Source organism: Podarcis gaigeae (genome assembly GCF_964106915.1).
Source record: "Podarcis gaigeae genome assembly, chromosome: 5".
In the NCBI taxonomy this organism is placed as follows: domain Eukaryota; kingdom Metazoa; phylum Chordata; class Lepidosauria; order Squamata; family Lacertidae; genus Podarcis; species Podarcis gaigeae.
In genome coordinates, this window is record NC_139681.1 from 61,534,175 (window position 1) to 61,547,922 (window position 13,748).

The 13,748-nt window shown below is 42.4% G+C and overlaps 1 protein-coding gene across 2 annotated transcripts in view; it reads right to left on the reverse strand.

Moving 5' to 3' along the window:
* Window positions 1-13,748, reverse strand: part of INPP5D (inositol polyphosphate-5-phosphatase D) — a 58,089-nt gene that overhangs the window by 24,220 nt on the left and 20,121 nt on the right. For both annotated transcript variants that reach the window (XR_014565059.1, XM_083741789.1), the window contains exons 3-11: window positions 10,896-11,046; window positions 8,051-8,222; window positions 6,953-7,093; window positions 6,355-6,442; window positions 4,998-5,066; window positions 3,790-3,861; window positions 2,819-2,942; window positions 1,874-1,980; window positions 654-756 (exon numbers count right to left, since the gene is read on the reverse strand). Coding sequence is in view for 1 of the 2 variants with exons in the window: in XM_083741789.1 (XP_083597915.1) it covers window positions 654-756; window positions 1,874-1,980; window positions 2,819-2,942; window positions 3,790-3,861; window positions 4,998-5,066; window positions 6,355-6,442; window positions 6,953-7,093; window positions 8,051-8,222; window positions 10,896-11,046 (1,027 nt within the window). In the remaining variant the exon portion in view is untranslated. The remainder of the gene's footprint in view (window positions 1-653; window positions 757-1,873; window positions 1,981-2,818; window positions 2,943-3,789; window positions 3,862-4,997; window positions 5,067-6,354; window positions 6,443-6,952; window positions 7,094-8,050; window positions 8,223-10,895; window positions 11,047-13,748) is intronic.

The following is a 13,748-nucleotide window of genomic DNA, read 5'->3' on the forward strand; positions in this document are numbered from 1 at the left end:
AATGCACAGCAAGAGCTCCACCACTGAGCTGTCCCGCAACTCTCCACTAGCCTAGGAGGAGATAGCTTTTATATGGTTTACTACATGCAGAATCTCACATGGACATACACACATGGATAATATGCTTTGTGCCACATTTTATCTGCATTTCTCTGATGGACAAGTCATCACCTCCTTTCCTAGCAGATGTTTAATTCAGCAGAAAAATCACTGTGGGGAGGGTTCTCTTTTTTGATTCCCCCACCCTGTCACCCAGCTCTTAGAAATAGGATCCTCCGTCAGAAAAGGAGTAGCAATTGAGGTGCCCTTGAGATGCTGTTGAACTCCCAACTTCCATTAGCCCCAGCAACACCGTCAATGGTCAGGGATGACAGAAGTCCCATAACATCTGGCAAACACCATGTTTGGATATTCCAGGAACAGATGAATCTGCCTATCTGATGATTCTCTTATACAAAAGAAGGCCATACGTTAAATGACAGAGATGTCCAAGCAATAAAGGAGTATAGCAATGAGGGTAGCTGGCAAAGCTGTGATATGGTTCCTTTTGAACCAAGCAGCACAAACATGCTAAACTGTATTGGAAATTCATTGAGACGAAACTTGTAGGAATCTAAACAGCAAAGATTGGGACACAAAACTAAAATGTATACCCAGGTTCCAGGTCCCAATGAAGATGGTGATCATATCAGGCTCTGGCTGCTCAGAATGCTTATTCTTCATCTGCTGTAAAAGTTGGCAGAAGCCTTCTCTCTTCTAAAAATGGAAGAGCAAAATACAAAGAAACCTGGCTAATAAGATTACACTTGTTACACGGAGGCTGGAGCAAATTCCTCCCTCATGGTGGCGTGCCGTGTGGCAAGGACTAGTTATGCTGGTGCTGAATTTTGACAAATTCAGATTCTTCTGAAGTTAAAAACCAGGATAAGTATGTGAATGCTTGGGTCTGAGGTAGCCAATATGGTGCCCTCCAGACCATCCAGTAGAGGTCTAATGACTATTACAGTCTGCAATATCTGGAGAGTACCACATTAGCTTTGCATCCGTTCCAGTCATTCTTTTACTTAAACTACGTGCAGATTGAAGGCAGTTCAACTAATTTCCACTAAGCTGCTCCAGAGTTGAAGTTTGTATTCTCCTTTCATCTATTACAATGAATGAATGAGATCTAATCTGCCAATTTCCTTGACCCTGTGCAAACACAAAGGATAAGCATGACTCATATTACTGCATAATTTTTATTACAGACTCACTTATGCTTAGAAAATGTTCTCTGGATATATTCTAGCTTTATTTGAACTGAATCGATGAGAGCCCTTAAAAGAATTCACTTAGTTTTCTCTTTGATATAGGGTAGGGGGAGCCAATGTGGTGCCCTCCAGATGTTGCTGGACGACAACTTCCCTGAGCCCAGCCAGCATGGCCAATGGTCAGAGATGATGGGAGAGTACCATGTTGCTGGCAAAGGCACACAAAGATGCCAACATTCTTCTCCAGAAACTCACATATGGAATATGTTATTGAATACCATGTAGGGGTGCCATCTCCTAGGAACGGAACCTTTTTGGGGGGGCCCAATGTTTTTTTGGGAAGGGGCCAGCCCCACAGTGTTCAAATGGGGTGGAGGAGACCAAGCCTGGAACCAAAAGTGGTGTGGCTTCAGTGGCAAGCTCCTCCTCCTCCTCCCGGGCACTGGCAACCGCCGCTACACCACTGGCCAGATTCTCTTACTGGGGATGGGGACATAACTTGATTATTTTCTCTCTTTACATTTTCTTCTTTTTAAAAAATAGCAAAATAATATCATAAATAGCAGTGCCTTGCCTGCGTTAAAGGGCTCGTTGTGCACAAGTACCCATAGTGAGGAATTTACCTTAGAATCAGCAAATACATATTCTTTTCGGTGTGTTTTCTCTTTTTCTGTTTCCAGTACAATTACCAGCTTGTTAGGAAATTTCTGAGACTTGATGAGCTGTAGAACTAAGAAGAAGCAAGAGAACACTGGTTCTGGCAGCACAAATTCTGAAATGAAATGTACTACAATGCTGATACATGTCTGTGTATATGAAGTTGTAAACTCCAGTGCTATTTATAACCTCCTGGTCTATGGTGAATAAGGTTAGATTTTTTTTTTAAAAAAGACAGCAATTTAAGACTGAGCCTGAGCTACAAGTTTGTTATGGTTTCAAGGCCTAACTATTGCTGGAACACTTTCTGGTCATGAAACACTGAAGCTGCTCAGCACAAAGGAATATTGTGTAGGCTCTATGGCCCCAAACACTTGAAGGGGTTGCCCACACTAGAGTTTATTGAGTGTTTGCAGCTGTTTACTGAATGTTTGCATTCCTCTTTAATTTGCGTAGTCCACATGACAACCTCAACCTCAACATTTCACCCCTGTAAAATTGGGTTTATCTGATATGCAGCTAATCCAATAAATTGGGGAAAACCAGGTGCTGAACTGCTCTATTCAGTGTCACAGATTATTTGTTTGGGTGGGGTGTCTGGCGGGGGACTCGATATTCCCTTTCTGCTCTCCCCTTTCCACTACTTCCTCAAAGCTTTCATTTCTTTTTCAGCTGTGTCTCTACCTATTTCCTTTGCACTCACGAATGGAGGGGTGTGTGCCCCCCTAAGATTTGCTCAAACCCAAAAAACTCACAAGTAAACAACTTAAAAAATTGTGCACTGAGAATTTATAACTGCCATTGTGAAACACATTTCCTGTACTGTTGGTTGCCAGATCTCTGGAATATCAGCAAAAATATTCAGTGAATCCCAGCGTTCTTACACATCTCAAATGAGCCCAGTATCTTACTTTTATTGTGAGTATAGAACTTGTCTTCAGGCCCATCCTTAGCTTTCTTGATAATGAGTTTTCCTAACTCAACATCAACCTTAAGATGTATTTTGGATGGAATTCCAAGAGAATCAGTTTTCACCTATGAGAAAAGGAAAACATTATTCATAAGTGATCCCCCCTACCATTTTGAATGAGATAACTAGCTCTTAACACTGCATAATTACATGCAAACATAGAGTTTGGATTTGGATTTGATATCCCGCTTTATCACTACCCGAAGGAGTCTCAAAGCGGCTAACAATCTCCTTTCCCTTCCTCCCCCACAACAAACACTCTGTGAGGTGAGTGAGGCTGAGAGACTTCAGAGAAGTGTGACTGGCCCAAGGTCACCCAGCAGCTGCAGGTGGAGGAGCGGGGAATCGAACCCAGTTCACCAGCTTACGAGTCTACCGCTCTTAACCACTACACCAAGCTGGCTCTCAATATACACACACACACACCTATACACACACACACACACACACACACACACACACACCTATATATATCCAGTATGCAGATTTTCTTGCGGCACTGTACTGTATTGAGGAACTTTGGTTGAGTGAACATGGAATGTTATTTTTTGTAATAAGGAGAGCACTGTACCCGTGAATTAAAAACATGGGGTTATAGTCAGTGTAGGGCTAGGCAGATTGCTCCATCAGCACACAGATTTCTCATTATTCTATAGAATGACCTCCCCCTCTTCTCCCACCCCCCCTATTTGTTCTGCGGTTTTCTCCGAGCCTCCAGAACAGATTTGGGTCTAGCGCAGGACACACATCCTGGGGGAAGCAAAGGTGGGCCCTCTTATGCTAGTCCTAATTCTTGTGCTAACCCACAAATAACATTTAATACCACTCAACGTGCTGTTCTGACAGTCATGGTGCTTCTCTATAGTATTATAAAAACTTACTATACTACTGGAGGGGGAAAATAAAATTCACCTCAAAAGTTACAGGAGGAATAAGCGAACGTCGATGTGTTGAGTCGGGCCCTTCAATCAACAATTTTTTCACCTATAAAAATGCAAGCACATAGATTTCTATTTGAAAGTCCTAAACTGCAATTGGAGAGATCCCAGATTAATACAATCCATGTCATAATGTGCAAATCAGCAACGATAAATAAGCACTCTGATTTAGCGACAGAAATTCAGATTGTCAAATTAATTAGGAAGAAACTGAGATTATTATTACTGAGATTAGATTACTATATCACCCTTCATCCAAGGTTCATAGGAAGGTTTACAATATACAAACGCAAAAATACATAACACAATAACAATAAAAAACAATTAACCCCAGTTTAAAAGGCCATATACAAAAACACATACTAATGTAAAGTGTGCATTAAAATGCATCTATTAATGAAACTAGAATACAAAAATATATTAAGAAAAAATTGCACTAAATTGTTGATGAATTTTCATGAGGACTTTAAAAATAATAGTCATCAACTGATGTGGTAATGCAGATAATTGAACATAAGATTGGAAAAAATGAGAAACCGAGTGTCATTTGCTAAGGATGCTAAGAGTGGTTAGGGGACCCCTATTCTGTTCAAAGAAATGCAATTCCCAGAGTGATTTTTAACCATCTATCCCTTTTCCCATGGAACTCTTGTAATTGTAGCTCTGTAAGAGGATCAATTCTCAGCACCCTTTAACGAAGCACAGCTCCCAGGATTCTTTGGAGGGAAGCCATGACACTTTAAGGTGGTATGATACTGCTTTAAATATATGGGTATGATACTGCTTTAAATGTATGGTGCAGTTGGGGCCCAGATCTATGGAAAGGAGAAGCTTGGGGATTTGACCTATGCATTGTTTGAAAGGAAGGAGGCTAGACACCTTACAAGAGCTTTTAGTTCCTGGCTAGCAGAAGAAAACAGAATTTCATGTCAAAAGGTTTCTGGCCTCCCCACTCCCACCCTATTTCCCTCAATAAGCACTGGGATAAAGAAAATATAGACATAAGAATGACAGGTGTGTGAATAAAGCTACTGGAAAATAAAGAGGGAGCCATGAAGAATTATTGTTTCCAGTGTTGAACTCATTACTTGGCCTTCAGCAGCTGTTCCAAGAGTGGCTCACAACAGTTGAAAGTTCAGTATTAAAAGCAGTTAAAATTAATTAAAACAAACATTGCCATACCTTGTCTTCAATGGAAGAAAGCAATCCAGTCAACTGGACAAGTTTTCCACGGGTGGCGTCACAAGATGGCTAGTAGAAATAATGCAGAAGGAGCAAAGTGTTAGGTACCAGTGAAGTCACTCTCTCCTTCCTCAGTGGAAGCTTGAAATTGTACCACAAGCATAGATCATCTGTGATACGTGTCAAAAAAAAGAAATACAAGCCAGCACTGGAGTGTCAGCAAGTCTCCTGCATCCTGAAACACTGCAGCCTGGAATTTAAGTGAATTTGCTGAACAGATAAATCAAAGACAATGCATTTCAAACTTGGCATGTTGAGGCTAGCGAGTGATGCAAAGGCAGTCTAGAGCCGAACCATGTAGGAAAACTGAAATGGTGACATTTACAGAGCCACAGGTGGAAGAAGTACTTGGAATACCTGATTTATGTGGGCTGATGGAAGGAAAGTTGTTCTGTATTGAAGTTCTCACCCTGGCCACCAGGGGTATTGTGTATATAGCTTTCACTCAGGTCCACGTCAGTTACTTTAGGCGGGAAACCCTGGGTTGTTGTTGCTACAATGTTGATAGCTGGCTGCCTATAAAAGCAGGCCGGCTGAGCTATTTGCTGTTCAGTTCTGTTCCAGCTTACAAATAAAGAGCTGCTTTGGAAGAATCACTGTGTCGTCTGATATGTTCACCCACAACTTAACAAAAGTTTGGCCAGAGGAATGCAGAGGGTCCATCCAAATAGCCTGCTTATTTAACATGCATCCTGATTTGCTTACACGGAGGTTGGACCTTACCTGAGGATGCCAGGGAGGCGGTGGGTGGACCGTTTGGGGCAGCGCAGAGCCTGCAGGCGCCCAAACCACCATGTCACTCCCAGGAGAGATGTGTGGCTTGGGTGCACTGCAGGCCCCACCGTGAGTGCCACCCAGCATTTTGTCACCCCCCTCAATGGTGACACCCAGGGCGGATCGCCCCACCACACACACCCTTCTTCCGCCCCTGCATGGGGGATGCTGTTGTAGAACAGAATGTCTCTATTTTCATCTGAGGAATGTTGGAAGGTATGCTATATCCCTTCCCCTAAAAGGGTGGTGGAAAACTGCAATGAGAGATGTAACAACAAACTTGCAGTCTTGGGCCTGAGGAACCTTGCTGCACTTTACCTTATAAAACGGAGGGAACTGAGAAAACAAATGCTAGCACAGTGCAGCTGACCCTGCTCCAAAGCTTGCAGTGTGCTCCATCCCTTGGAGTCAAGAAACAATTTATTTGGCATAATTATGCAGTAAGTGCTTTCTCACATCCCCTGCCAGTTTGATGTTCTCATTTCGACCTGCTCCACCTCCTGCCTCCTCCAGCAGATCATACCTGAGAATGTCGATGGAGCCCTGGAGGCAGCTGCTGGTCAAACACCATCTGTAAGGACTCCAGAGAAGGAAGAGTCCGAGACACCTCACTGAAAGCAGAAAGATATGAATTTGAGATTTGTGGTCATAAGAACCTCTCTGTGTAGTGCTAGACAGACAACCTGTTGCTAATCAGCCCAAAGGAGTCTGCTTGAAATTATGCCATGCTGATTTTCTGCAGCACAAGCTGCAAAGGCCAGTCTTTAGAAACTTGAATTTAGTTCTAGGATGTATTGCTAAATAAGCAAGAAGCTCTAAAAAAATGCAGGTCTTCAATACAGGATGTGACTGTGTGGGTAGAGCTGCAGAACTGATAACAAGAGTTAAGCTGATAGTAATTCCCATGTGTGCTCAAAAGGGAAAGGAACATCTATATTTGTCGGTCAGATTCTGCAGCAAACAGAGTAGTCTCCCACCAAAAGCAACAAGGTTTACAACAGGATTGCTTCAGTAAACTAGCCTTCAGGAAAGGCTTAACATACAAATTCTGTACACGCAGAATTTCCCTGTTAGCTACCAATCGAAATGTGCCTCCAGAGTCCAGACTAACTTGTGTTTACCTGAAAAGTCCTTTGCAAAGTGTTGCAAGCAATTTCTTCAGCTGAGGGAGATTCCAAGGCGCTTGCTGTACTGTCTCAAGATCACTGGTGACATGAACTCGCAAATAATCCTGGATGAGTTTGAAGTGCTCTTCTGGAATACTGTGAAGGAAAGGGGGGAAACTGCTTGGAAGACCACTAAGGCTTATGAGCTTGCAAATGGGCAAAATATCCTAGTGAATGAGAGCTAGTGTGATATCAGACCCGAGAACAAAGGGGAGGGAGGGAAGCAGGGGAGGCAGCTGTGGCAGGGAGAAGGTCCCAATTCTGCTGCTTATCCTTTAAAAATTGATGATTTTTTTCTAAGGAAGGGAGCTGTCTGGGGGGAAAGCTGCCAACAACACTTCTGTAATGGTAACTCGCAATCATATAGTGATTTTTGGAGTGTTCAAACTACTTCGTTCAAACTACTTTTTCAAGGTAGGTAAATAATGCAGATAACAGGGGCAATAAAAAGTGAACAAAAAACTTTGTGCTGTAGGCAAGAATTAAAGCAGGGGCACCTTGATTTGTAGGTCAGTGTTGCACAGCTTGGTCCTATGAACCTTTACTCAGAAGTAAGTTCTACGGAGCTCAATGGAACTGACTCCCAAGCATGTACACAGATGACTGCAGCTGTGACCATGATGCTCCACCAGCTATTTATCTCTTTCTTGTTCATTACTATGTTATGTATGAGTAACTCCTTATACTGAGGGAAGGAAGGCGTTCTTCCTGTCTGCAACCCACACAAAAACAACCCTTCTAACCTTTTCCTGAGAGGACTCCCAGCCAGCTCATTTAGCTGCCATCTGCAAAATAATTTTGAGCCCCACCCTCTTATCAGGTGGCAGATTTTTGTGTTTGCAGTATTAGGGTTGACAGCCTCCTGTACCTTTTATATGGGGACAAAAAAAGAGAATTCCACCGCATGCAACGTCTCCTGTTACTGCAGCACCTAGTAAAAGGATCTCCCTTGGGGGCCCTATTCAAAATGGCTGTGATAAGCAAAACACAGTAAAATACGTTTCTAGACTTACTGTTGCTACTTCCTCAAATAAATGAATGGCTAGATCTCACCTGCTGGTGTCTTGGTGCTGTAATCGCTGGAGCAGGGTCTCAGAAAGGGATGGTTTGCTCACTTCCACCACCTGGGCATGTTCATTTGGAGGAAGATCTTCTTTTGCCTCAGTTGCCAGAGGTGGTACTGACATGCTGCGTGGAGGTAATAGAGGCGGCACAGGTATAGGATCTGTCGCAAAGGGGAAGGAAAGAGTAAGATCCAAAAGCTCTCCAGCTGTCTTTCCATGCTACTTTTAAATGGCTTTTTAAATTTTCAGTTGGGTGCTATTCTGAGGGTATCTGTGCTGTACTCTGTGTAAATCAACAGAATTTACACTGGCTTAAGCTAAGCCAGCATATGTTGCCCCAATGTCCTGAGCCTGGAAGTGGGAGAACAAACCTTTAAGAGTTTTATTTATACCACCCTTTTGGCTGGCCTAAGTTCTGCTAGGTTGCCAGGTCATGTGATAGGACTGAAATAGGTGTAAGTCTCTCCTTAACCTGCCCCGCCCTTGCCCCAAACCCAAAACAGTTACACCCATAGGTTCTACAGGCTTTCATTCCACTGGCTAAGCACTGGCTGAGCCAGACAGCCCAGTATCTGCCTATTCCAAACTCGCTCATCCTGGAAGATCTTGGGTTTTGATTGCACTGTTAAGAGGATTCAAATCCCCACTCAGCCATGAACATCACTGGGTGACCATGGGCCAGTCACTGTCTCTCGGCTGGTTTATGCCATGGGGGTGCTCTGAGGCATAGGAGCCAGCTGCTAGGAGCCAAGGTCCCTTCGCCCCCCATAAAATATTTGAGGGGGCCAGCCCCCCCAAAAGTTAATGGGCATTGCCACTGAAATGGTGTGCATGTACCACATCATGTGATTAATTATGTGGGGTACGGCTTACCTGCCCCCCCATATTTTATTCAAGTTGGTACCCCTGCTCTGAGGATACAAGGACTGGGGGAACACCCCATGTATTCTTGAGCTTCTTAGAGGAAAAGTGGGATATAAATGAAATAAATCATTTTACATCTCATGGTAGATTGACATCAGCAAACACACCTAGCAAGCAGTGGGAAATTTACATCCTTGCAAAATACATTCTCTTGGGAACCAAATATCAATGAAGAATTCACAAATTTCACAGCCAGAGCTAGTGCGGCTTTGAAGAAGTTTCATGTACAATGTACACCTTCAGACCAAAGTGGAAGTGTACAACCTTAATTATCAGCTTCTTTTCTTTAAGCTTGCAGAGCAATCAAAATACAGCTGGCATATTAAGAAACTGAACCATTTAAATTTAAGTAGTAGATTAGAATTTTCTTTTAATGATCTTGCTGAATTCTAATTGTCAAGAACTGCAGCCATGGTTATGAAAACTTAGCTGGAAGCAATATGGTATTTTTAAAGTAGTGTGGTATTACTTTTCAGACTCTTTCCCCAGCTAACTTTGGTTGCTTCTACCTTAGCTGTTTTGTCAGCAACTGCCAAGCTTCATTTACACACTTTTTACACAGAATATAGATGACCCATTTCATGCCCGGTTTTTATGTGTTGTCGTTTTTCAGGCCTGATTTGTGGTGCTTGCTATCACTTTAGATGCAATAGCAGTGTCAGCATCTTCATTACAGACTGGCAAACTGTTACTGGGTTTTTTCCAGGACTACTGGGTTTTTTCCAGGACTACTGTGCCTTTAACTATATAAGCTTTGTCTTCATGACTTCTGATCCTGTAACTGCTTTCTGTTCCATGAGGGCACAGCAATACTGAATTGCCTCTCAATTAATCAGTTTCTCTTCCTGAAGTGGGAGAGGGGTGTGTGTGATTGAACTATTGCTTTCCATTTTAAAAAAATTCTTATTATTTTGTTTTAAAATGGTGAAATAGTAATTCAAGGCCCACAATGGTAGGACACATAAACAAAATATTAAACAACATTTAAAACAACTGTTTTAATTGCAGTTCCAAATGAGTGTACTGTATAAAAATTATGTTTTAGCAGTACTAAATGACCCTGGTGCGGAAGCTGCCTTCTGCAGCTTAGAAGCACAAAAGAACATTCAAAACTGAAGTAAGAAACTTTAATGAACAAAGAACAATGAGTGTGCTAAGTGAATGAGAAAAACCGGAAATGGGAAAAGAATTATAGATGCAACAAAAGAAAATTGAAAACGACACCTCTGTGGAAGTACTGAACTAAATATGCCTTTGTTATAGAGAATTTAAAATGCACAGCCAATGAACCTTAAATCCATTACTTATTCCTGTTACTTAAAGCAATTAGCTGTTGTATAACGTTATGTATTACCCTAAGCAATGAGTCTAAGCAATGGTCAAAAGGGCAGATATTTAGAAAATTAAGAACAGTTTAAGCTGTTGTCCTGCAAACTTACAACAACAACAACAACAACAACAACAACAACAACAACAACAATATTGCCTAGACCTGCACAAAACTTGTGCAAGGTGAATGCAAGCAAGGAGCAAAATCAGGACATTTATTGAGCCCCTAAAAGGCTGGTCACCATACATGGATGGTAGACTACATTTAATTCAGTGAGTCAAAATTTCTACTGGCATGGCTTATATATTTGTGGTACTGCCCACCTGCTCCTTGAAGTAAGAGTCTCTCTCTCTCTCTCTCTCTCTCTCTCTCTCTCTCTCTCTGTGTGTGTGTGTGTGTGTGTGTGTGTGTGTGTGTGTGTGTAAGAAAGACAGCCTTTACAGTGGGGCAAAGGCTAAGAATTTACAATTCCTTCTTCAACTGATAGGTTTTATTGATTAAGTCTGGACAATTTAACACTGTTATTTCCAATACACTGACAGTCTTGGGAGCACAAGCTTCTGTGTTTTGAATTTCTTACCCATATCCTCCTCTGGCTCCTCTGCTGCCTCCTCCTCTTCCTTCTGGACTGGAAATTTAAGGCTCCGGATCAGACCCATATTCTCTTTCTTGTAAAACTCTATCAGATCATCCAAGTTGTTGAAATACTGCACCGGAACACCTTCAGATGCCTGAAAACACCCCACAAAGCATAGATGTCAAATATTGCTAAATATCATTCCCACCAAAAGAAAGAAAGAGCATATAGTGGTGGACAGCAGTAAAATGAAAGCTCAGTCCACACAATGTCACATCCTTTGTCATCTTTCCAATTAAGTCTCTGGCACTACAGCAGCTAGGGATGATCAGAAATGGAAAGAGAAACAGCCACTGCCACAATTCACATGTTCGTCTGGAGTCAGTAATGGAAATCATGCAATGAATACAAGCAGTATTTGCTATTGTTAATTTTCTTTAGTCCATAAATGTTATGTAACCAATTATCTGCAGTTTGTTAAGAGTTGCTCTGTGAGAAGTAAACTACAGCGCCCAGAATTCTTTGAGGGAAGGAATGTGTTTCAAATGTACTTTAAAGGTATGGTGTGTGTGTATGCAGACCAAGCATGACTATTATCAGCTATAGCCCATTGCCTCCCCAGGAACAGTTTTAAACAATGGGCAGCTGGTTAACTTACTTACATATAGAGGAACTCTGTCTTCACAAAGGAATAGCAAGATCAATAGTGTACCCCTCTGCCCTCTTTCGTTGGAAGCATAAAGCCCCATTAAACTCAGTGGGGCTTATTTCAGATGAGACAGGATTGCACTGTAGGTACATCAGACCAGACAAGCACTCCTGTGTTTCAAATGATACAAACCTATGCAAAAGCTTCTCTTCAGATGAATCAGGCTACATACACAACAAATATTTAGGCACCCCCCAAAGAATCCTGGGAATTGTAGTTGCCCCCCAAAGAACTGTTAACAAACTACAGTTCTCTGGATACAGCCTAAGTCAGCAGCGGACATTTCCCCCTCACACTTGCCTATGCCTTAAAGGAGAAAAAGTAGAGGTTTCCCATAAAATTTTCTGGTACAAACAGATTATGGAACAGCCTTTATGTACAGTGGAACCTGGTAGGTGCTTCGACTTATGAACTTCCCTCTAGAAATGAACAGAGGCCTTGCTGGCAGCCCGAAGCTTGCCCGGCCGGCTGCAGAGCAGCACTGGGGCCTCCGCTGCCGGGGAGAGGGCCCCCATTCCACCCCCGAAGCTGTGGAAGAGGTGCCGCCAGCAAGAGGAAGAGCAGGGCGCACTGCAGCCCCCCCCCCCTCCGAAGGAACTAACCTGAGGAAGTCCAGAGAAGAACCTGGCCTGGCAAGAAAAAAAAGTGTCCCCTGGCCAAAGTGAATCAGCTCTTTACTGACCCTTGCCCCACCCCCAGCTTGTAGCCAGGTATGCCAGTCCACCCTCAGTGCACCCTCAGTGCTGTTTTAGGGGGTGTTTTTCATTGTCTAGAACGGATCAATTCACTTTTCCATTACTTTCTATGGAAAAGTGCGCCTCTACTTATGTACGTTTCTAGTTATGAGTGGACCTCCAGAATGGATTATGGTTGTACGTAGAGGTTCCACTGTATAGCCATTTCATTTGAGACAACAATCACAAGAGTTTCAGTTTCTTCAATTCATTGAGAAGGGATTTACTTCCTTGTCCCTTAAATCAGATCACTGTTGTCCTTTCCTGGCTTTCAGCAAACAGAAGTTGATAATCTATGCACCATAATCTTTCTATTCTGGGGAAAAGAGTGCTGTGGCAGCTACCAATCTGTCTGGGCTGACTTCCATTTACTGCAGGCACAATCATTTACTGGTTCGCCCTATTCTCTCCCCACCCACGTTTAGCTTCCATTTACTACTACAGTACTAGCATTTTCATTCCCCTTCCTCATCACTTCTTTTAGACAACCTACTTGAAAAATTACCAGAGCTAAAGCCAGGAAGCGGATCCAAAAAGAAATCTCTTATTTCAGCCACCTCACACCAATATTCTTGGATCCTCTTACATTCCCACCACAAAATAAAATTGTCAGCATTTGTACTCATGCATCTCCATCATATCTTTGCATTCATTCTGCAGAACGTAATTAATTTTGTAGCCAAGAGGCACCATCCATATGAAACCTTGAAAGAATTGTCTCTCAGACTTGTAGAAACTGAGTAGCTGCTTTCAGTGTGTGAAAACTTGCCACATTTCTTCTGAAATTACTGGTTCACAAATATTAACCCTACTTAACCTTCAGTGTCAATCCCTTTCCCCTTTACATTGGTTCATCCCTACATAACAATAGCTTGTAGACTGTTGGCAAAAGCACTTTGGGAGATTTTAACCTCAACAATATTTTTTCTAGCATACATTCTTGATCTGCTTATGGTATGTGTCTCCTATATCAATCACTCCAACGGCAGCCCATCTATTATGGAAAGTGGGGTACTGCTCTACCAACCTCAGCCAGTCCCCATCTATCTTCCTTTCTTCCTACTTACCTTCTTCCTAGTCTCAGTATTACCCTTGTAGAAGGGAAGAGGATGGGGACAAAACTAGAATTAGTTTATTCTCTCTCTCTCGTAAAGGCCACATTCACACCATAAATTTAAAGCACTGTAATACCACTTTAAACCACCATGGCTTGACCCAAAGAATTATGGGAGCTGTAGTTTGTTAAGGGTGCTAAGAGTTGTTAGGAGACCTCTACAGTGGTAGCTCAGGTTAAGAACTTAATTCGTTCTGGAGTTCTTTTCTTAACCTGAAACTGTTCTTAACCTGAAGCACCATTTTAGCTAAATCTGTAACCTGAAGCGTATGTAACCTGAAGCGTATGTAACCCGAGGT